Below are 24,966 nucleotides of genomic sequence, written 5' to 3'. Positions count from 1 at the left end.
CAACTGAGGGAAAGAATTCAATTCGCCGGGGCGGAAAGAAAACAAAAATCCTTGAAATAACCCTGATTTACAAAAAAAAAAAAAAAAATTAGATGAACTGTATGCAAAAATTCACGATATTTTACTAAGCCACATGGAGACAGAATTACATGAACTGAAGATGCTCTGTGTTCCCAGTAAATACAATGGATTATGTCAATTCCTCCTTTAATTAGTTTTTAAGTTTAATTTAATGTCAATCAAATTCACAAGGGATTGTTGAACCTGACAAAACAATTCTGAAATTCACTGGAAAGAATAAACAGATGTGATTAGCTAAAGATGAAGAACCCAGCTACACGTTCCTGAACAGTGCCGAACAATTGGCTGTGTGTGTGTGTGTGTGTGTGTGTGTGTGTGTGTGTGTGTGTGTGTGTGTATGTGTGCGCGCGCATGCGCGTGTTCCTACACGTGTGTGTAGATGGCAGAACCAACGCCAGGCAACATCTTCAATACTCTCCACTTTTTTTTTTTTTTTTTTTTTTGAAACAGTGTCTCTCAGGCTGGGAGAGAGGCTCAGAGGTTAAGAGCACTTGACTGCTCCTCCAGAGGTCCTGAGTGCAGTTTCCCCGCATCAACGCATGGTGACTCACAACCATCTATAATGTGCTCTGATGCCCTCTTCTGGTCTGCATGTGTACATGCAGGCAGAGCACTGTATACATAATAATAATAATAAATAAATATTTTTTATTTACCCACATGCACACACCACATACACACCCACATGCACACTAGACACACACACACACACACACACACCACTGAAAAAAAGAAACAGTGTCTCTCACCAAACCTGGAACTCACAAATTTAGCTATTGTGACTATACAGCAAACCCTAAGGATCCGCCTGGCTCGGGGCATGGCATGTCTCTTTAAGTCTGTCTTTCTGCCTGGGAACTGGGCTTTCGAACTCAGGTCTTCACTATGGCAAGCACTTTGCTGACTGAGCTATCTCCGCTAGGCCCCTACATTTTCAAAAGGAAAACGAAAAAACACAAATAAAAACAATTTCTAGGCTAGATATAATTGAACTCGGCTTATTCACAAATTATTCTTTGAAATGATAACCCGTACTTAAAGTCTATGTATGAGGACAGGCTATTACTCAGTGGCAGAGTGCTTGTCCAGCAAACACAAGGCCCTTGATTGAACTCTTAACACCACACACACACACACACACACACACATCACACACACACACACATGCACACATCACACACACACACATATCACACACACACATGCACACATCACACACGCACATGCACACATCACACACACACGCACACATCACACACACACACGCACACATCACACACACGTACACATCACACACACACATGCACACATCACACACACACATGCACACATCACACACACACATGCACACATCACACACACACGTACACATCACACACACACATGCACACACCACACACACACATGCACACATCACACACACACATGCACACATCACACACACACACACGCACACATCACACACACACACGCACACATCACACACACACACACGCACACATCACACACACACATGCACACATCACACACACACAAGCACACATCACACACACACGTACACATCACACACACATGCACACATCACACACACATGCACACATCACACACACGTACACATCACACACACACATGCACACATCACACACACACATGCACACATCACACACACACACACGCACACATCACACACACATGCACACATCACACACACACATGCACACATCACACATACACATGCACACATCACACACACACATGCACACATCACACACACACACGCACACATCACACACACACACGCACACATCACACACACACACATGCACACCCCACACACCCCACATGCACACATCACACACACACATGCACACATCACACACACACATGCACACCCCACACACCCCACATGCACACATCACACACACACACATGCACACATCACACACACACATGCATACATCACACACACACATGCACACCCCACATGCATACCCCACATACCCCACATATACACACACCACATACACACCCACATGCACACTACACACACACACACACACACACACATATACACACCACACCACACTGAAAATCTGTAAAATTTTTTGCTTTTTGTGGGAGTCGAAGCAATGCTAAATCTTGGAAGTCCAGTTTGTATTGCACTTTACATGTACAGTGCCTCCCGGTGCAGACCAATGACATTTCAAATGTTCAGGACCCTCCTGGGCCTGAAGCTATTGTACGGGGCAGTGCAGCATCCAAGCACTAAACTGCTTAGGCTCCTGAAGCTCTAATAATGCGCACCTCTTAGCATTGTTACAAGAACAGACGGCAGGGGGAAAAATCGGAGTTCATCTGCGGTACTGCTTAAATTGAGGTTTTCTTGATAACTAACTGGTGTTTCTGGTGAAGTCTATTTAAAAATAAAAATACAGTGAGAGTCTGGGAAGACGGTGCTCACCGCACAAGCACGGGGACATGAGTTTGGATCCCAGCAGCCACGTTTTCAAAGCCAGGTGAGGTAGCATGCACCTGTGAGCCCGGAGATGGGGAGCAGGAGACACATGAGTCCCTGGGGCTCTCTGGCCAACCGGTGTAGCTGCATCAGTGAGTGACAAGTTTTGGGTCCTATGAAGTGTCCTGTCTCAAAAATTAAGAGAGAGAGTAATGGAGGAAGACACGTGGAGTCAATCTCTGCCCTCTATGTGCACATATTCCAACGTATACATGTACCATGTGTGTCACATGCCATGCAATGCTATTTTGGCCATGCACAACTGTGGTCCTATAAGATTATATAGCCTAGCAGTGTCATAGCCAGCTTAGCATATGATATTTTCACAACACAATTGCCTGATGACATTGCTCTTGGAACAGATCCCTACCCTCAAACGGTACACAACTATCTACAAATGCCATGTGTTCCCAGCTCTTCTTATTATGCCTCCAGAAGCTCTGTGACAGTCATGCTGGCCACTGCGGAGACTTGAACAAACTTGCATAAAACATCAATATACCCATTTCCCCTATGGTCTGCTTTCGGAGGGAGAGAGAGAGAGAGACAGAGAGAGGGGGGGAGGAAGAAGAAGAGGAGGAGGAGGAGGAGAGGTGAGGTACCCAGGTTCAAAGATGAATCCTTCAGTGTCCTGTTCGTAGAGCTGTCTAGAGCCCTCTAGCTCACATACTCCAGTCCCTGGCGCTGCCCTGCATGTCCCCTGTGTGAAATCTGTGTGTCAGCTCTCAGGGCCTTGGGATCACTAGTTGTGTCTCCATCTTCATCCTTACTGCCTATCACTAACATCCCTGTCACCACAGTCACTATCATCACCCCATCATCCCTATCCCAGACACTACTGTAACCCCCACCACTACCACCATTGTCATTATCGCTATCACCCCACCCCATCACTATCATTACCATTACTGTCACCTCCATCTCGCCATCACTATCATCTCCATCATTCTCGTCATCATCATCATCATCACCCCATCATCATTACAGCCATCATCACCATCACCAGAAGCAAACCACATTTGTAGAACTGTAAGAAGAAACATTTTAAGGCACATTTACACACACACACACACACACACACACACACACACACACACACAACCTCTAAAGTCCTAATAAAACAAGTGGGTCACCAGAGATGATAGCATTCCTTGGCACGCGCTAACTCAACACTGATAGCTCATATGGCCATTTTGACTGGGTACCTGTGAGGTTAACGTTTCTCTGTGTTGAGATGCCCTGCCATTCAAAATATCTCCAGAAAGTCACATGCTGTGATGGCAAAATGGATACATGCCAAAAGGTGGGGTATCGGCAGAATGCATATTTCTGTCATTGGCAAGGTGGCTCTTGATGGTCACTTTCGCCACCTATACTTTCTCCAAGAGAAGATACTAAGAAGTAGATAAAACTCGAGCCAAAAAGCTCGAGGCAGAAGAAATGCTCCATTCACTACGATGAGGACAGCAATTGCATCCATGGGAGTGTGAGAACCGCTGGGTACAGCATGAGTAAGACACTACATTGCAGCTTGGTGTGGTGAGAGACGCTAGTAAGCCCAGCACCTGGGAGGCAAGCGCATTGCAGCAAGTTTGAGGCCAACAATGCTCTGGTCCCAATAGAGCTACACAGAGACTCAAAGAAATGAACAACACCCCTGAAACCCTGAGCCTGGGCTACATGATTACAGTACACCCATCTTCCAACACTCAGTGAGGTGGGTATTGATGGAGTCCCATTTTCCCATATGACCAACCAAGTTCACAGCCTCTGCCAGGCTGCACAGCTTTGCTGAGCACAGCTGATCCCGCAGCAGCCTCCAGCCCACACACTAAGCCCATCCTTCCTGGTCAACAATGGAAACGCCGAGGGTCAGGTCAGAGCAGGTAGAACCTGCCTGGCCTCTCGGCAACACAATATCCATGGTCCTGGATGCTAGAGTTTCCTTTGCCAGCAAATGGGAAGCTGTGCACTCCACTCACCCACCCTGAAGTCGATGTGCAGTGTAATTGAAATTCACGGATGAACCCAAGGAGCCAGCTCCAGGATCGGTAATAACTTCTCCATATTAATGGCAGCACTGCAGAATCGTGAACAGCTGACATTTAATATAAAACACATGCAGCAGAGTGAGAGGCTCCTACCTGGGCCTTGCACAGCGCCTGCCAGTGAAGGAGGGGTGGTATAAAGCAATGCTAAAATTCAAGGTGCTGGGGTCTTCTTCTCCCCAGTACCTCCACCCCAACTGACAACCTACTCTGGGGAAAAAAAATCTCTGCTAAGAACACACACATGCATATACACACATGCACCCATAAACACACACACACTTGAATGGCCACATGTAACTATATATGCAATCACATAAAAACTTACATGCAAGTACATATCTGTGTGTGCATGCTCCTACATGCAAGACATGCATGCATGCATGCATGCATACATACATGCAGGCACACACACAGTCTCCATGGCTAGTTACATACACTCACATACACACAGTCTCTAGGGCAAGGTGCATACATATATGCATAACTCGGGGACCTCCAAGGTTTCCCTGCCATAAAAGAAGCTAAGAGTAAGGAAGGGTACACCTGTCCTTCCATGCAGACTCAGGTTCCCAGAAAGGGCTTCACGTATACTCATCCTTAAAGATCTTCAAGACCAGAGTGAGATGTGCCAGGCCATGGTTCAGGCCACCACAAAAGAAAGTCAGCCTCAGTGCTGTGTCAGGCCCTCGCATATCTGGGAGACTCAAGACAGACGAGTCCCTGGCAGTCATGACACTTGTGTCACCCACAGCAGGCCTGAATGAAGACCTAGCTGTTTCCACTCCTCATCACCCAGCAATGGCTAGGGGCATGGGGGATGGGCTGTGGGCAGGAGGGCCCTTCTAAACAAACAGCAGAAGCCATCAGCCACCAGCACCAGGAATGTTGCTGACCATACAGTGGTGAGCAGGGCCCAGCAAGAAACATGAGTTACGATGGCCTGAGGAGCCAGCCTCCCTGAGCTCAGGCTAACGGTGACTGACCCCTGAGCCCCTGTCCCACGCTATTAAGCCTTTCCCACAGGTACCTACGGGGTACCTCCTTACCTTGTTTGAATTGATTTAAATCAGGAGGTATGAAATCAGATTTGTGGGCCAGAAAGCCATGCAAAACTACAGTGGATGTGCATGAACCATTCAGAGGCTCACTTCCTGAACATAAGACACCATGTGGTTGACATCAGAGCAGGCCGAGGGGGAGCACTGGGTCTCTGGGGAAAATGTCATGCCTTTCCCTACTCGGGGCTTCCAGAACCCACTTCCTGGACATGTCACTTCCCAGCCCACAGCTGACCTCACCCAGTCTAGAGCTGAGCCCTGTAGACATAGCCAAGAGCATTCACACTACAGGTTGCCAAGAAGCACAAAGTGTGACACGCTATGTGTATGTGCAGGGTGGCTCCCAGGACAAAGTGCCATTCAGCCAAAGCCCACAAAGCAAAGCGGGTAAAGAGAAGGTCAGTGTGGATGGCCTCAGAGAGGGCGCAGCCTGTGCAAAGGCCCTGAGAACCCCATGCTGGAGGAACAACAAGCCCAGAGTGGCGGCACAGTGACGGATGTGGCCAGATTCCCGCAGGACAGTGGGTTAGGACTATTGTGTTTTGAGAGCAATAAGAAGCAAAGGAGGTTGGGCTGGAGAGATGGCTCAGAGGTTAAGAGCACTGATTGCTTTTTCCAAAGGTCCTGAGTTCAATTCCCAGTGACCATATGGTGGCTCACAACCATCTATAATGAGATCTAGTGCCCTCTTCTGGCCTGCAGGTCTGCATGCAGGCAGAGTGCTGTATACATAAGAAATAAATAAATCTTAGAAGAAGGAGAAGGAGAAACAAAGGAGTGGCGAAGGAGTGGTTTGTAAAAGCTGCTCTGAGTGTTGGGTGGAAGAAGGGATGCTGGGGTGTTAGTTGCAAGACCAATCAGAAGCAGCAGAAAACCACAAGGAAGGAGGGCAGCTCTTGATCAGGTGCAGCTCACAGGCCTGCCATGGAGTATTGGTGAGGTTTGGAAGTCTCCGGCCGTGCTACAATTCCTGGCCACACAGGGAAGACCTGCATCCGTGGGTAGCACAGATCATAAGTCTTATGGAGATCTTCATCTAGCCCACCCTCCATAGCAGCAGGAGATGCATACCAGTCCCACATCACTGTGGTTGCTTTAAAGATGAGCCCCGGGGCTGTGGATGGCTTCCTCGTGCAGGTGAGAGGGGAAGAGCCTTCTAAAATAGACACCAAGAATGGAGGAGCTGAGAGACTGAATGATCTGAGCCCCTGGGTCCAGCCAAGGCTGAAGCCAACACTCCTCGGAATTCTCAAATAACTAGACTCTTGTTTATTCCCTCCGATGTGAGCTGGCCTTCCATCATTTAAGCTCAGTACGTCTTAGGTAAGGTGGCAGGCTAAGGAGGAGGCAGAAGCCACCCTAGGTGGTTAGGTAGGTCACTCGCAGTAGGGGCCAAACAGATGCCTCTGCTCTGACCTAGGGTACCTCTTTGGTTCCCCTGTTATGGGCTCCCTGCCCTCCAGGCAGTACTAAGGCAGGGAGGAAGGAAACAGGATCCCCCTATGAGGACCAGCCCTAGGAGCTTCCTCACCCTAGCACTTGAACTGACTGAGCCCAGCATGTGACCTTGAAGGCACCAGGTCCTTGGAGCAATATCACTTTTCTTTGTGGCTTTTATGGATCCCAAAGGTCTGACCAGGATGGGAGCCCAACAGGAAACCCCAAGAAAAGATGCTCAACCTCCCACAACAGGGACTTCCTTGTTGCCACAAGCCCTTAGATACACTTCAGAGGCTCTGCCAGGCACAGCAGGGAGCTTGTAATGAGGCCCCTAGGAAAGAATGGGGGCCTCCTCTCTCAAAGCCCAGAACTATGCCAGGCTCATCTAGAACATTCGAGGTCAGATACCACCCCAGACTAGCCAGTAGGCTGTTATTGGTGGTCCTGCCTAGACAGACACAACAGGCCACGGAAGTCCACCAGGGCTTCCAGAACGGCAAGAAGGGGTAGGAAGGGCCCGTTTCCATCCTCCTAGAGCCCCCACTGTGATCTTTCACCAGTGAGGAGTCAAGATATCCACCAATGATGAGCTCCGGCTCAGAGCAGACTCCTGGATAGTCAAGGTGGCACTCACCCCACCCCCTATTCACACGGACAGTGGTCAGTGCTGCTGACTGAGGTCTCTGGGAAAAAAAATAGGAAAGATTAGAAATGTTTTTTTTTTTTTTAATGCAGTTCTGCTACCACTGTTGTGAACTATTATTGTGTTGATGTGCAAATACAAACATAAAGGAAAGTAGAACGTGGTGAGTGTGGCTTGGAATCAGACGGAGAGGAGTTTTGATACCGGATTCCAAGATCTTAACGGCCTGCTCCCTCTCGGCTTTTGGAGGCTTGGTTTGTTCATCTGTAGATAGGCTGTAAATGAATGCGCTGCATGTGCTGTGATAGTAGGTGCTTAGTAGGTAGCCCTGCACATAGTAGGACTGCACCAAATTGTCATTCATCATCACCACTCCTCATACCAGCAGGCTTCTTTTCTAGCGAGTGCGTAAAACTGGTGTGAATTAGCTTGCCTGCTGCGTAACCCAAGAAACACTAGAACATTCTTCCATAGCAACGTGATATATATTCCCTAGGCATTTTTTTCCCTCATTCGCTGTGAAAAGAAAAAAATTTTACCACCGCCAACCCCACTCCCCAGTAAATAACGATGAGGTGCCTGTAACCATGTCTAGCCAAGAACCCATCAGTGTGTCTGGGCATAAATGCGTGGCATGTCTTATGCCATGAGTCTTCATGGGGCACATCTTCTGCCTTTACCAAACTCCAGTAGAATCTGCCCCTTGGCTGGTCCAGGGGTCTTCATTTCTGGCCAGAACAATCTCAAATCGCTGCAGGGAGCACATGGGTCCCGCTTACTCTTTCAGCCCTATGGGAATCTTCAAACCCCATATCCCAACCCTGTCAGTATCATCCTACCTGAGAGTAGTAGAGTGATTCACAAAAGGAAATAGCCGGGTGCTGGTGGGGCCCCTTGACTCTAGCCAAGAACAAGGCCTGCCCACAGGAAGCAAAGGGGAGAGGCAGCAGAGGGTCCTCTAATGAGCCACGCCTGAAGATTTGTCACCCTGTCAGCTAATAGGCTCCCCTTTCTGTTTAAACTAACTTGACTTAAGAATTCTCTGTCACTTGTAAATTAAAGAGGCCCAACTAAGAGAGGCAGTGGGTGGATTCAATTAGAGTCCCGCTGTACTAAACAGATTCAGAGAGCGGTGGCCACAGTCATCAGTTACTGCTGCCTCATCCTTTAAGTAGAAAAGGATACCCACGTGACTTTACGACAGCAGAGATAGGGCCCCTTGAGCACCTATACATAAGCAGTGGGGTCATGCCGCCTGCACATCCTGTCTACACCATGGTTTCTGCACACATGTGCTTGGGTGCTAGCTGCGTTCTCCAAAAAACAGGGGGCTCAGGCTACATCTTCCAGGATGTGGGATGAAATATAACTGGTGAGACTCCTTTACTATAGAGCTTTTCACACACACATCACTCCTAGGATGAATGCAACTATAGCCTTTCCCAGTATGGTTTATGGTTTTCCCCCTAAACCCCACTTGCTCAGAGAAACTCATGCAGCCATGCAGACTATTCTTGGAGAAATGGTCCAAAAGTGAAGAGCATGGGCCTGGGAGCTTACCATAATGCAGACTTCTTGGGGCCACCCTGCGTTGAAGTTGAATCTGTTTTTAGTAAGATTTCTGGGGAGCTGCCTACCCAGTATAGCCTGGCTCACCCGCTTTACTATATCTGGGCAATTATCAAGAAAGCGTGTTGGCATCAGAGGAGGGGTTCATGGAGAAGGGGGCATGGCCTGCTTGGTGGGTCAAATACATGTATCCACTTACAGCACGCTGAAGTTTGGCTGGGCACAGTTTGTCCCTTTTATTACACCTCAGAAGTTCTATGCTCCTGCCCCCCAGAATTGGGAAGCTCTGAAGCAGAAGCAAATGAAGCCAGTCAGCCCTACGCTAGACACCCACCATCCCTGGCTGTGTGGCTAAGACAAGTCACTCACCCTTTCAAAGCCGTAGTGACCCTTTTGTAAGGCAGGTATGAGGCTACTACCTCCCCTAAAGGGCCACTGTGATAACCAGAGGCACCGTGTGGAGAGCCCCAGGCAGGAGTGAGCCTGCCACGAAAGCACCGAGGAACTTAAAGTGTTAAGGAATTTACTCAGTAGAAAACCAGGTACAGGTACATACAGAAAAAGAAGAGGAGAGGGAGGAGAAGGGAAGAGAGAGGGGAGGAGAAAGAAGATGGGGGAGAAAAGAAAGGAAGACAAAAAAAGAAGAAAAGAAGAAAAAAGAAAGAAAAGGAAGCCTAATGGTGTTGGCCCACCATGTCAGCAGAGAGGGGATCCCTATTAACCCCACCACTTTGTCCCATGTCCCCAGCAGTGATCTCCTTTCATGTTTAAGAAATTCACTGCCATCCTTAAAGATGACTTGCCTGAGGGGCTGGGACTAGTAAGACAACAGAAAATAGAAAAATTTTGCTCTAAATTAACCCGATTCCTCCAAGGACACTTAAGAGTCCTTTGCAGTGTGCTAGGGCTCTGAGTAAATCCGACCAAAGGCAGTGATTTTTCTGAAGCAACAAGTGATGTTTCCTGTGTGTCCATAAAAAGATTTCCAGTGGTTGTGGGGCTGGGGTGTAATTGCCAGCTCTGCAGATGGCAGCGCCAACCTGGGCTCCCTGAGGTCGGGCGTTGCTCAGGGCTGGCAGGGCTAGAAGCATGGCCACTTGCCCAGAGCCAGAGTACCCGGAGCAGCGATTAGAACAAAACCCACGGTGGGCAGCTTCAGACGTCTGGCCAGCACAGGCGGCCTGACCACTACACATTCAACCCAAAATAGAAAGCTGCCATAAGTTCTGCTATGCCAGGCCCCTGGGTGGCAGGACAGCACCACCAATGTCAGCCTCTGCCGTGAGCATCGATCCAGGCTTTCTCCAAGAATCCCTTTGTGGCAACCATGGTCCTGGAGGACACCCAGTGGCAAGTGAACTTCCCATTAACGGTCCAACAGGAGTTGCCCCACAAAATCAAACAGCCCATGGGCACCAGGACTTTCATTGCCTGATGCTCCCCTTGGCTCACATTAGAGGGAGAAAGCCGATCTTTCAAGTAGCCTACAATACTTCAACAGGAAACCACAGTAGAAAACTCACTGGTTCCTGGTCAGCCAAGGGACAAAGGGGTCTAGCTGGGCATTTCCACATCACCACCTGCTCTTCAGGCTCTGTGCACACACAGAAGCAAGGAAACTGTCAGCCTCCATGCATACCACAAGCTCAGCACATACACACGTGCTCAAAGTCACTCTGACACGCATTTTTGAAGCCCATGCATACCTCCGTGCTTCTGAGGCAATGCACATGTTCACACGATTATACAGGTACCAGAAGAAGCATGCATACATTCCAAAACACACACACACACACACACACACACACACACACACACACACACACACACACACACACACACCCCGCAACTTATGCTTGTATGCAAGAAGCAGAAAGGAGCAGCCTGGCATTGGGGCTGGAGGTGGGGTTCATAACCCTTCTCGGACCAATCAAAAAATCGCTCCTTCCCGCCAACCCCTGCAGCAAGACCAGTGCTTCTCTAAGCACTGGGGAGAAGACAGTCCCGAGCGTCTGAGCGCGGGCTATGTCGCCCTCCCAGGGGACTCCCTAGTATTGGGTTTCCAAAGCCCAAGCCAGGGCCAGAATAGAACGGAGCGGAACCCCTGGAAGAGAGTACTCACCAGCCCATCGCAGTTACTGAGCGCCACCGAAGAGGCTTTAGGTAAGCCTGCCACGTCTCCAACGTAGAGACAGGACCCAAGCAGGGGCTCCACCCGGGTGTCACCCATCTCACCCTGCCACTCCACAGTGGCTCCAGGAGCCACGAGACGAGCGTTGGGCCGCAGCCGCAGGTGCAGGTCTCGGCCGAATACCGTGAGGTTGTAGAAGAGGCGTCCTCCGGGGTCTTGCGCTTCGCCTCCGGGCAAGCCGGAGGTCTGGACTGGGGCGGCTCTGCGGGCTCGTACCCCCGCCCCGGCCATCTCCAAAGACACCACGTGGGACACCAAGCGGCCCTGGGCGTCAGTGCGCACCGGCACCGCCAGGATGCGCTCGGCTCCATGCCCCGGGGGCCCGCCTGCAACAGAAAGGGGCGTTAGACTGGAAGAGATCTCGGAACCTCAGAGCTTGTCCGCGGAAGCCAGACACCCCCAGATCTTGCCTCAGATGAAAAGAAGTGGCATTCCACCAGGAAGCCTCCAGGAAGGGGCGTTGACAGGACCACCAGTCCGGAACCACGTCGCCTGCGGGCCGTTCCCGCTAGAGGACCATGCTAGCTAAAGAGCTGCCCCAGTGGGTTCCCAGTTGAGGTTCCGGGGAAACCTCGCCTGTTATCCTAAAGGGCGATCCCACCAGAGTGCCTCGCTCCTTAATTATATCGTCCTTGGTAGGACATGGGGATTCTCAGAAACCATTTTACGCTGGTCCCCTGCTCAGGCACCCGGACCCTTTAGTGGTCCCTGCTGCCCAAGTGTCCTCACCATTGGCCTCCTGAGCAACCAAGACTGGGCTCGCCCTCTCACTGGCGGCCTGACCTCGGTCTAGCGTGCAGTCAGCCCACTGCCAACCCCCTATCCCCTTCCACCTAAGCCCCGGGATGGGAGGAGCAGGGTCCCACAGATCTCTAGGGAAACCCTTCCGGGGAACCCCAACCAATCTCAGGGCCCGCAGGCGGCGCGCTCCGAACCGGCTCCTCCCGAGCGTCCCCGGGAGCCGCCTCACCCTGGCTCCCCCGGACCCGCTGGTGCTGGTTCTGTGCGACCCGCCGCGGGGTTTTCCCGGCCCTCCAGCTCCACACTCTGCACACCCGGAGCGGCAAGTGCTCCGAGGTTCCCTGTTCCCCAAGGCACCTGGGGTGCGCCCCCTGCGCGACCGCCCCGGCCCCGAAGTTGGCCAACTTGGCCCCGGGCGCGGCGCGCGGAGTTTGCCCAAGTCGCCTCAGACGATGCTTGAGGAGGGGGCAGCGGGGCGCACAGGGCGGGAGAGTGTGGCCTGAGGGTCGTGGGGCATGGAGGTGCGGCTGGCACCTACCTGGGGGCTCGGTGGCGACGGCGAGCCGGGCGCTCGCGGGTGGCGGCGGCAGCAGCAGGAGAGGCGCCGGCGGCAGCAGCAGCAGCAGCAGTAGAGTGGGGCAGAGCAAGCGGCGAGCGGCTCCCGCCGGCAGATCCATGGCAGCCCGACCGCAGCCGGGGCCCCGCACTCGCAGCCGGCGCGAAAGTTCCCCGCGCGCCGCCCAGCCCACATCTGGGGGCAGCTGGAGCCGCCCGCAGCTGCAGCACCGCAGGGCGCGGGGCGGAGGAGGCGAGGCGCGCAGGAGAGGGCGGGGAGCGCGGAGGGAAGGCGGGGAGAGCGAAGGAGCGAGCTTGCTAGCGGGCGAGGGAGGCGGGAGGAAGAGGCGAAGGCGAGCGAGGGGGAGGGCGGGGACGGCGGGCGCCTCAGCCTGCGGTGACCCGGCGCTTCTTGGCGCGGCCGCCGCCCGCTCCGCTCCTCGCTTCCCCGAGGCGGCGGCAGAGAAGCGCTGGAGATCTGCCAGGGAGAGCCCACTGCACGTCCCAAGTCACCTCGAAGGAGTAGCACCCTACCCGGAAAGGCCTTGGGAATGCGGGTCCCACCCTGCTGCTTTGGGACTCCTGAGGCCATCTCACCCTCTTTCTGTGCTTTGTAGCTGGATGAGACACAGGAAATGGAAAGAGGGTCTGGGAGAACACTGAGCCTGGTCCCATGGTTGCTCCAGGGGCAGGTCAGTACTTACCTTAGGCTACTGCAAAGATCAACTTTCTTTCACTAAAAGGTCCCTTCAGCCTCCAACTCCTCTCTATCTCACTCTCAGCTCATCAACCTCTGGGTCCCTCCAAGCCCTTCATTGCAACCTCTGGCACAGCCTCTTCCTGTCAGACTTGGGCCATCTCTAAAAAATACAGCTTAGTTCCTGCCTTTGCCTGCCTCAGTGAGCCGGCTACCATGGTCCTCACCAGAAACGGTTCTTGACACCTTTCCACCGTTCCAAGTGAACGTGCAAGGCAGAAGCAAACATCCTTGCCGGTTTGCTGTGAGTTCGAGTTGCCAACAGGAATTCATCCTCTCCAACAGGGTTCAGTTTCTCATATTTTCAGGAGTTACTGTCTTGCCAAGGCTGATGTCCCTGGGCCCAATGACTCTCCCTCAGGTCTTGTTTTCCTGGGTATCTCCCTCAGACTCCCCTCTATAGGAACATCTATGCAATGCCACGTTCAGTCTTTGCTTTGCTGTCCCAGAGTGGGCACCTGTCTCTTTGCTCTTCCATTTATCCTGCCCTAGGCCTGGGAAGTAGGACCTACGGCAGAGGACACAGAGATGACTCCCTACGAACAGGAGGCCCTGGTCTTGTGGGGAAATATGTGATTTGCACAACTGGCTCTAATCATGACTTCAGAGTCCTCGTACTGTCTGTCATTCCTGGGACACGGTGTGAGGGCTCAGGCATTGTAGCCTGACAGCCATGTCCATCCAGAAGATTCTTTGTCTCCCAAGGACACCTGAGCTTGGATCTAGCCTTCAGATGTAGCAGATTCCTATTGTCAACACTGAAAATGATGAGATTATTGGGTGTAGTAGCTAATATGTGTACTTCCAGCACTGGGAAGTCTGAGACTGGAAGATTGCCCTGACTTTGAGACCAACCTGGTCTACAGAGTGAGATTTTCTCTTAAAACAGACAAACCTCAGCCGGGCGTGGTGGCGTACACCTTTAATCCCAGCACTCAGGAGGCAGAGGCGGGTGGATCTCTGTGAGTTCAAGGCCAGTATGGTCTATAAAGTGAGTCCAGGACAGCCAAGACTACAAGAGAAACCCTATCTCAAAAATTAATAAATAAATAAAAAGGAAAAATAAAAAGTCCCACAAATCGAAAAAGAAAAAGAGAAAGGAAGAGAGGTAAAATTGTGACCTTTCTTGTTTTTAAATTATATTTCTAAATTTTCTGGAGGATGTGAAAGGTGTAGCAAAATTGGGCCCACATTCCTGCTTACCCACAATTCTGATACTTTCCTGTCAGCTTGCTAACGGTCCCCTCCCCACACATGTGCCCTGAAGGCATGATTCCTGATGCCTGATGATCCAGCTTGTCCCAAAGTGGGAGCTGAAATCCCACTGTGGCAGAAGGGAGAGGATACTGGAGCAGGGTGCCCTGAAAGACTTCAAGAGAGATGCGGCATGCACCGGATCTGGAGGATGAAGGGGACCAGACAGGCTAGGGTTGGGCTAGCCGAGCTGCCTTGCTGGAGACAGCTCTATCCTGTGATTCTCCAAGCAAGATGAAGGAAACCAATCCAGTAGCTTTGCCTACTTCAGGGGTCTCATCCTCTCCCCCTCAGTCCCATCCTGTGGATGGTCATTATCAGTTTTATTTTTTTCTACCACCTACTACTTTCTACTGCTATTTCCTATATGTTTTACTTTTAAAAATTGAAGCATACTTTAAATTGCTGACATAAAAGAGAAGTCAGCATCTCTCCATTTCAAAGATGACTGTCCCCCAAGTAAATGAAGTGAAAAGTGAGAAGGGTTGCCAGACACTAGCTTCTACTGCCTGTCCTGAGGGGAGGCGGAAGCTGATAAACAAGTGTGAGAAAGACTCCCAAACAGAGGCAGTGGAAGCCCTGCACCAGCCCCGCCCATCTCCTGGTCCTCACAGCAGAACCCTGCAAGATGCTATGGGTGAATCAGGCATGCAAACTTCACATTTTAAACACTTTGGTAGAGACCAAGGGTTATTGGCATGTCCCAGCTGACGGCGAGCGCACGTGCGTGCGTGTGTGTGTGTGTGTGTGTGTGTGTGTGTGTGTGTGTGCGCCTGCCTGTCTGTCTGTGTACCTGCAAGGCTGAGTGAGTATAGTCCTGGCCTACCATCCCCAGCACTTCAGAGGTTGAGGCCTCAGAGATAAAAAAAAAAGTCACAAGTTTGGGGGCTGGCGAGATGGCTCAGTGTGGTTAAGAGCAATGGGGTCCTAAGTTCAATTCCCAGCACCCACATGGTGGCTCACAACCACTTATCACTGTAATCCATGAGACCCAGTACAATCTTCTGGTGTGCAAATGTACATTCAGGCAAGCCACCTACATATGTAAATAAATAAATCTTTAAATTAAAAAGAAAGCTTCAAGTTTGAGGCCAGCCTATGCTAGAGACCCTGTCTATAACTAACTTAATTAATTAACTCATTAATCAGCTAAATGATAGAATAAAGAAAACAAAAAGATCCCCAATGCTTCTAGTCCCTTGAGCCTGTTTATTTATTCAATCCCAATACCAAAGCCAAAAACTAAAAGCCAGCAGGGAGGGTTCCGCCATTGTTGTCATCAGGGCTTGGATGGCTTGACTTCCGGCTTCCCTCTCCCACTTGTCCCAGTCCCCACCCCTCCCTGTCCTCCACCTGCTCATCACTTGTTGCAAACAGCCTGATCCCTGAAGGCAGTAGGGTAGCATGGTGATCCAGAACACCCTGGTGTGAGGGACGGGAAGAGGGTAACTCATGCTCAGATCTGATCCTCTACGCCAATTCTTTAAAATCTGAATAACTCAACGTACAGAAAGAGATGGAGACCCTTCCCAGTTGCTCATCTTGAGGGGCATTAAGAAAGAAGAATATGAGGGCTAGAGAGAGATAGCTCCCCACTCAAAAGCACTTTCTGCTCTTCCAAAGGATCCAGGTTCAATTCCCATCACCTACATAATGGCTCACAACCATCTGTAACTCCAATCCAGGGGATCCAATGCCCTCTTCTGGCCTCTATGGGCACTGCCTGCACATGGTGCACAGACATGTATGTAAGCAAAAATACACAAAATAAACATAAATAATAAAATCTTTTTTTAGAAAAAGAAGAGAAAGAAAGAATTAATGAATGAATAAAAGAAGAAAAGAAGGAAGGAAAGAAAAAAAGGAAGGAAGGAGACTTCCTCAGCCCCCAGTGGAAGGGATGTTCAAGTTACTCTGCAGAGAAGGGTCCAGGATCTCTACTCTGCCCTAGATTTTCTGATCACAGATGCCAGGACAAACTTCCTTAGATTACAGGAGTCCTTCTGAGAACCATCCCTGTGCACAGATGTCTGACAGAAAGCAGCTTCCCAGAAGGCATTCTGCTCCACTTCAAGGTCGCCTTCCTTGGCAGGCCTTCCAAGTGGATGGGGGCAGTGGTGCTTCACAGCTCTCCTTTCCAAACAGCAAGGTTCCAGTGGTTGTGGAAAAGGGTTCAGACCCTTCCTGTCCCACTGGGACCCATGCACAGAGCATCCCAAGTGAGAGGAGTTAGTGACCTTGTCCAGGAGCCTCTGGAGACAGCAGCTCTATCCAACTCCACTGCTGGCAAACAGCAGGTGCGGTGGCCCCATCAGATGCACTGGAAGAGTTCTGGCCAGGAGTGGCTTTGGTAAGCAATATGTCAAGGGAACGCTGATTGAACAGAAAGTGGTGGCTGGTGGCCTTCTGGGAGTGTCGCTATTGCTGCCTCCCAAGCCACCCCCACATATACACACCCTGACAGGGAGCTGTGTCAGGCAAGAGAAGGAACGTGGGTGGTGGCGTTTACACAGCATTTTCTTTTTGTTATACTCCACACCGAGGTATCCCTTGGTCACTGGGATCAGTGCTGCCTGGAACTGAAAGAGCCTGAAATCTGGATGCATAGGGATCTAGGCTCAGTCAACAAGTCTCAATCTAAGCAATAAAGGACCCAGGGAACGATACCGCCCAGTGCTGACTTGTGACTGAGCCATGATTTCCTCATATGCTCAACCTAGCAGAGAAAGCATGGAAGAACTTTAAACGGGCAGGCAATGACATCTGGGGTCACTTGGGACAAGGTCTATACCGCTAATCTCACCCGTGTCTGGCTGTTCATAGGGGTCAAGGGTCAAGGGTGAAGGGCTATCTGGTCTACCACTTTCTTTCTGAAAGGCCTCTGGTTCCCTTCAAATGCGTCCAACCACAAACAACCCAGTCCATGTGCACGTAGGTAGATATAATCTGTTCCTTACAAGAAGTCTGTGGGGCTGGCAGCTCCAGCACTCAGCCATGACATCCAGGGTCCTGACACTGGGAAATCATCCTTGTCCTAAATGACTAGGAAAATAGCCAAACAACAGGTGTCTGGTCACCCTCCTGGAAAGCTGGCTGACCAGAGGACTGAGGCTGATTCAACCAGTTGCTGGCAGGCAAGGGCCCTCCTGGGACAGAATGGATGCTAGGTACCCATGCTGCAGTGCCTGCTTTATCTGCCTTTCCTTCCAAGTGAGGATGTTACGCAGGACGCACCATTGGGATTCCGGGGTTATCAATAACAACAAAACATGGAGGACACGGAGTTGGGAGGGAGATGTGGTGGGAGCACAAAGAAAATCAGAAGGTGATGAGGTGGATACGACCAAAATACACTGTATAGCTGGGCGTGGTGGCACACGCTTTTAACCCCAGTACTTGGGAGGCAAAGGCAGGTGGATTGCTATGAGTTCGAGGTCAGCCTGGTCTACAAAGCAAGTCCAGGACAGTCAAGGCTACACAGAGAAATCCTGTCTCAAAAAAAAAAAAAAAGCAAAACAAAACAAAACAAAAAACACTGTATAAACATGAGAATTCCAAAGAATAAATAAAAATCATTAAATAAATTTTAAAAAAGAATGCCACACAATCCCAGGTAGCCCCCTCCTTGGTGAAGATGTTTCCCAGTGTGACTTTGTGTTTATTTTCTTCCACACTACATCAGCTGTAGATTGTGTATATATAAAATGTAAAGGCCCCGTTCTACCTCACTGTGGGGTTTTGTGTACAACACTTTTTTTTCTAAGCCCTTCTGGTCACTTCATCATTTCTTAAAGGCTAAGGCATTCAGGGTGTGGCCCAGGCCCCGGGCGTTAATAAGACACACATCCTCATCTTTGTCCTTAGGGCTTTGGTTTTCCCAGACCAAGTCCCTTAGCCCTAGTTAAGCCTTATCCAGCTCCATTCCTGATAGCAAAAAAGGTGAGTCTTAAAGGGGCTGAAGTTTCCATATGGGGCTGGCCAAGGCCCTGAGATGAAGCCTTAGTACCAGCCCTCCCCCCACCCCTGCCCCTCCCCCACCCCTGCCCCTCCCCCACCCCATCCCTACCCACCCTTCCCCACGGCAAGCTAGAAGCAAAGTCAAGAATCACTCACTGGTCATTACTGAAGCCACGGAGGACTCCTGGGGAACCACACTTATCCCTGCTTCTCTGATGCCTCGGAGCCCTTCCCCCAACCCAGGCCCATGCATGACTCATCGGAAGATCCCTCCTGAACACGGATTGCCCCCTTCTCCAAAGCCTCAGGCATCACTTCCTTGGTAAAAGGCCCAGGACCCCACAAAGTCACCGTGACATTTGAAGTGGTCTCACAGAGGAGCTGGCCATCTTTGCTTCTAGTAAAATAGTGTTCGTTTTCTGATGATAGGAATAAGGAAACATATATATTCTCTCTCTCTCTCTCTCTCTCTCTCTCTCTCTCTCTCTCTCTCTCTCTCTCTCTCTCTCTCTCTCTCTCTCCTCTCTCTCTCTCTCTCTCTCTCTCTCTCTCTCTCTCTCTCTGTGTATGTGTGTGTGTGTTATACTCACATGTGTGTGGCATGTACATATGTTTGTATGTGTGTGTGTGTGCATGTGTGTGAAGGCCAGAGGTTGATGTTGGGTGTCTTCTTCAATCACTTTCCAACTTATTTTTTGAGGCATGATCTGTCACTGACCCTAGAGCCGAACTGTCTGACCAGCAAGCCCCAAGCATCCATCCTCTTGTCACTGCCCACCCCCACCCCCACTCCCCCCACCCAACCCCTACTTCCACCCCCACCCCCCTCACCTGCAGCCCCAACCAACACACTGCTATGCCCTAGGTGCCTGGAATACAATTCAGGTCCTCATGCTTGGCTCGCATGCCAAGCGCTTTACCCACTGAGCCATCTCTTCGGACTCAGTTTGCTTTGTTTTGTTTGTCACCCCTGCAGCCTACTGTTTTTGCAAATGTGGCTCCAGGCAACCCTGGGGAGGGAGTTGGGGGGGGGTAATACATTTTTTCATGCTGTCCCCTGAGTCTCAGGTCTTATCCCTGGGGGCTTTCCCCCTTCTTGGGCAATCTCACCTTTTTCCAGGGGGATGGCCGATGCTATACATTTGTGACCCCAGGCAGGACTATTCCCACCTGTAAATGCAACCCCTCTAGACATCCCTATCAGAGTATTTCAGGGCCCACTCGCCCAACACGCCACCCAGAACAGCCTCCATCTCCAACCCCGCAAGGCCCCACTACATTTGCCATGGTGGGCTCTCAGCCAGAGTGATCCCAGAACATCTCAGGCCCTTCCCATTCTTTACCCCTCTCCCCCCCCACACACACACATCAAAGCAGTCCTCGGCTGCCTCTGCTCTCTAATTAGCCCAGCAATCTGTCCCCCCCCCCCCACCTCCTTGCTATAACCCTGTACCCTCTCCCCACACATGAGCATCCCTCCCAGACCTGCATACACACAGTCTTCCCTGTCTGGTGCCACATGCCTGAAACTAAGCCACTGCGCTTTCTCTCTCTCAGATGTGGTGGCGCCTGGATAACACCCCACAGTGACTCAGCTAGGGAAGAGGCCCTGTCCCCATATAATAGCAGTAAGATCAGACACTCATGTCCCTCTCCAACAGAGGACAGATGAGAACCAGTCCCCAGTCAGAGTGCTTCCTGTGCGGCGGTTCCTTTGGAAAAGGCCACTTTCCAACTCACGTTCTCTTCCCCCACTGGAGTTTTGCTGACCCAGGGCATCATGGGTCTTTCTTCATGAGGTTACAGAAAGGAGAGTCCCTTCTCTATTGCCAGCATAGGTGGTTTCAGCTGAAGAGATCCTGAGGCAGGCTGCTCGAGCTGTGCCACAGACCCTGGAACACTTGCTTGACCTCCCCACGGGGCCTTTTCTTTAACTATGTGGGTATGATGATTTCCTCTGCATCGCAGTGTGTTTTGACACTCAACTAGTTTGACATAACGTGAAGGGCTCAGAGCTGATCCACAGCGGAAAGAGGGTACAACAGTGTGGCTGCACACACCGTGAAGGATTGAGCTGGAGACAGGGATCCTTGCAGATACTGCTGAACTTACACAGGGTCTCCTCTGAAGACCCTTTATAAACTGAGATTGAGACCCATGGCTCAGGGCTAAGAATATAGTTCAGTTGGCACAACGCTCACCTAGCTTGCAGGAAGCCCAGGTTTGATCTCTGGAACCACATAACCAGGATGCAGTGGCCCATGTCACCCACAATCCCCACAGTGGAAGCAGAAGGATCAGGAGTTCAAGGCTAACCTCAGTTCTGTAGTGATTTGGGAGCCAGTCTGAGATCCTGTCTAGAGACGGGGAAGGGGGCAGGGAGAGAAAGAGAGAGAAAAAAAATGCCTATGGCTGATCTCCAGCATCGTGAGAGAGGATGGGACCTGTATCTCGCCAGCCCAGGAAAAGATCCAAATTCAAAACTCAAATCATGGCGTCTACTGAATATGCATCATGTTTGCAGCAAGGTAGAGAAATCCTACATGAAGACATGCCAAGTCTTCATGCCTGTACCTTTAATGTTTTTCAAGCTGTGCTGACCATGGCTTTTGACTTCCCCTCACTGCCTAGAGACCCAACCTTAGCACTGATGAAAGGAACGTCAGGCCAAGCAATCGGCCAAACAGCCAAGCACAAAGTACATGCTTAGGAAATTTTTGTGGAATGAGTCACTAAGGTAAGAAAATTCCCAAAGCTGTGTTCTATGTAGAATTTTTTTTAAGTGATAAGGACCGTATGCGACAAAGAGGAAGAAGCCAGGGAGAGGTGTGGGCTGACAGCTGATGGAAGAGAGGTTACCAGAATGGGTTGGCCAAGAAATGAGCATCTTAAGGAGGGAGACTGGAGCGTGCAAAGGTCCTGTGGCAGAAAAGAGCTTTCCACGCTCCAGGGGAAGCAAGAGCAGTAAGGAAGTGTGGAGACTGAAGAAAGTACCATGAAGTTAGGGATGGAAGGAGCTAAGGGGCTAGAGGCAAGGCAGAGCAGGGCAGGGCAAGGCAGAGCATGGCTACACCAGTCTCTAGCATTAGCATTGCATTTAAAGTCTGGGAAATAAGATGAGATTGGGTTTGTCTCTGGGAAGGAGGCACCTTCACTGGATACTGGTTAGGGGCTTCCCAGTGCTTTCTTTCAGAAGAAAGATGGTGCACATCCCTGCCTCACACCATTCTTGTTTGTCTCTGTTCTGGTCCGTGCGATACTGTTGGGCTGGCCTCCGGTTTCCTCTTCTGGCTGGAATAGATGTGGTCTGCAGAGCCCCCAGAAGTCAGCTTTGCTTGCCAATCACTCTTGGGTGAAAGATCTTCCCTACCCCACCGGGCCATCATCCTCATGACATCCGCCAAGGTGAAACCTAACATAGCCACTTCATCATCCCTAGTGTTCACCGCAACAAGATGGTGCCCAGACACTTCCCTCTGAGAACTGGAGCCTACTTCTGGCAAGCCTGAGGTAGGAGTAGAGTCATTTCAGTTGCTTAAAATACAGTGATGCTAACTGATGAATTGGGGCTCCCCACTGGAGTCCCATGGAATTTGGGGTAGCTTTGTTGTTGTTGTTGGTGGTGGTGGTGGTGGTGGTGGTTTTTATATCTTGAATTATGTGCTTGGATTTTTTTTTTTTAATCCAAAGATTTTCCATAAAAAATGTGTGACTCCGCCTGAGGGATGAGGGAAGGGAAGAGAGAGGAGTGGGGAGAAGAGAAAGGAAGCTCAGGGAAGGGAAGGGACATCTAGCTATCCTAGGCTGGCTCTGGTACTGGCCACTTCAGCCCAGGGTGGCCAGGGACTGGAGCCTGACCCCCTCGGTAGCCTCTACATGATCCCAATGTTTGGCACCTGCACCACGCCTCGCGAAAGCCTCCATTGCAGCATCAGACTGCCAGAACTTTCTAAAATGCCTCCGTGGAGAAAACTGTACCTGGTTAGAGTTTGACCGTCTTTAGGAAAGAACTGCCTCCAGACTCTTCCAGACTTGAGCATAGAAGCGGGGGGCTTCTGCGAAGGAAGGAGATGAGGTAGGACAGAAGACAAGAGATTTGGGGTTCACCAGGACAACTGCCTTTTCGGAGTGTAGGGGGGGAATATGAGTGAAAAACAGAAAGACATTTAGAAGCCCTTGACAGGCAGCCTGCCCAAGAGACTGGAAGTAAGGTTTGGAGCGAACACGCATTTACACAGGTATGCACAGACCACCTCACACCTGTGTGATGATGCATTTGTAGCGCACCTACAGATGCACGCCAACCTGCAGCCCGTGAGCGCCCACGGCTCTAGCTAGGCAGCCGTGCATTGCAGAGCCCACATGGTGCTCCGGCCTCCCTAATTGCATTTCTGAAAATGAGAAAGAGGAAATCGAATGACTTTCAGGCTGCCGCTGTTCCCCCATGGCGATTTCCCATCTCCTTTCTGAAGGGCCAGGCAGCAGGGCAGCCTCCAGTTCTCAGCCGAGCCTCCAGACTCCTTAGCAACCCTCGGCGGGGTCCGTGCTGTAAGCTGTCTCCGGCTTCAGACAGTGGCCAGCCCAGCTTTGCTGTGTCCTTACCTGCCCTGTGTCTGACAGCTATGGATGGGGGCTGTCGGCACTGAGAGTGGGTCTACTGGTCTGTTCGAGAGAGTAGCAGAGAGCCCCAGAGCTCAGAGTCACATCATTTTCTAGCCCTATGAAGCCCAGGTTCCTGAAAAGCCCTGTGCCAGAGGTAGACAGCTACTTTCCCAGTATTTCTTCCACCTGTCTGCACCACTGGCTACTCTCTTCCTACAGTTCCTCCCATTTGGATCTCCTCTGAAGGAGAGTTCCCCTCAGCCCATGCCACACCCCTTATTCCATATGACAGCTGACTATAGTCGTAATATTCTGTGTGTGTGTGTGTGTGTGTGTGTGTGTGCGTGTGCCTACGTGTGCATGTGCCTACGTGTACACACATGCATGCATGTGCATGTATGTGTGGCCATCACAGGTCAACTGCAGGTATCCCCTCAACTTCTCTGTTAGTTTTTGAGACAGGATCTCTCACTGAACAGGGAGCTTGCTGAGTTTGTAGAATAGTCAGCCAGGGATTTTCCTGTCTCTGCCTCCCAAACTCTGAGATTATAGGTGATTGCCATCACGTGCGTGCGCGCGCGCGAGCACACACACACACACACACAGACACACACACGGAGTCTTTTGTTGGTGCTGGGAATTGAACTCGGGTCCTCGTGCTTGTGTGACAGGCACTTCATTGGATGAGCCACCTCAGCCTCAGCAGTGGAGATTTTAAGCCTGACTAACAAACCTCATTGCTTTCCCTTAGGGGCTGGATCCCTGTGCGGTGGAATGTGTGCTTGACAGAGGACAAAGTCCCAGGAACAGGCAACTACAGGAATGACCCATCTTGCTCTAATAGCCAAGGCCCTGCTCACCTGAGTCCTTCTTGAGGATGGAACAGTAGTTTGGTGTGAGAACTGCAGAGCCTGGGAGTTCTCAAACAAGCCACCACTGTCCAGAGGCCTCATGGACCCCAGGTCTCAGATTTACTAGGCCCCTACTGGCCCCTGGTGTCGACTTCCCTCCTGTTAGCTAGCTCCCACCAACAGCCACTCTCCCTTTCTCCTCCAGCCAGGGAAGCTAAGGTTCCCAGAGGAAATGCCTTCTGCAGGAGGCCTACTCCACCAAGCAAGCTGCTGTCCTCGAGAAAGAAAAAAAAAAAAAGAAAGAAAGAAAGGGGGAAAAAAAAAAAAGCTCCCAGCCTCACTTATAACAAACTCAGTATGTTGTGCAAGCCTGAAGTACAGAACGTACACGGGGCCCAGTCTCCTCACAGTTGCATAATTTTCCAGCTGTTTTCAGGACTATTTCATTTCTTCGTCTGGCAGACTTCATGAGCCATATATAAAGATGATAATATATGTGTAAATATAAAGATGAGCATATGTGAGCAGTGTGAGGACGAGTGTGAAGTGGAGGGAGGAGGTGGGGGAACGAGACTCAGTGAAAAGGCAGATGAAACAAAGTGTAAACATTTAGAATGTCTGGGAGGCAGAGAGAACTTGGACTCAATTAAACCTTAAGTGAGATATCAGCCCAGTAGAGTTTCAAATTTGGTGGGGTTTGA

At 50.7% G+C, this 24,966-nt stretch overlaps 1 protein-coding gene across 1 annotated transcript in view; it reads right to left on the bottom strand.

Annotated features, from left to right (window-relative positions):
* Adamts2 (ADAM metallopeptidase with thrombospondin type 1 motif 2) overlaps window positions 1-13,049 on the bottom strand; it is a 211,171-nt gene extending 198,122 nt beyond the window's left edge. Inside the window, exons 1-2 of the mRNA XM_051167249.1 lie at window positions 12,828-13,049; window positions 11,480-11,874 (exon numbers count right to left, since the gene is read on the bottom strand). Coding sequence (XP_051023206.1) covers window positions 11,480-11,874; window positions 12,828-12,966 — 534 coding nt within the window. The 5' untranslated portion in view covers window positions 12,967-13,049. The remainder of the gene's footprint in view (window positions 1-11,479; window positions 11,875-12,827) is intronic.
* Window positions 13,050-24,966: the final 11,917 nt, after the last annotated feature.

The sequence above is a fragment of the Acomys russatus genome, chromosome 25 (genome assembly GCF_903995435.1).
Source record: "Acomys russatus chromosome 25, mAcoRus1.1, whole genome shotgun sequence".
Lineage (NCBI taxonomy): Eukaryota > Metazoa > Chordata > Mammalia > Rodentia > Muridae > Acomys > Acomys russatus.
The sequence above is the reverse complement of the archived record's forward strand: the minus strand, read 5'-3'. Positions and strand labels throughout refer to the sequence as shown.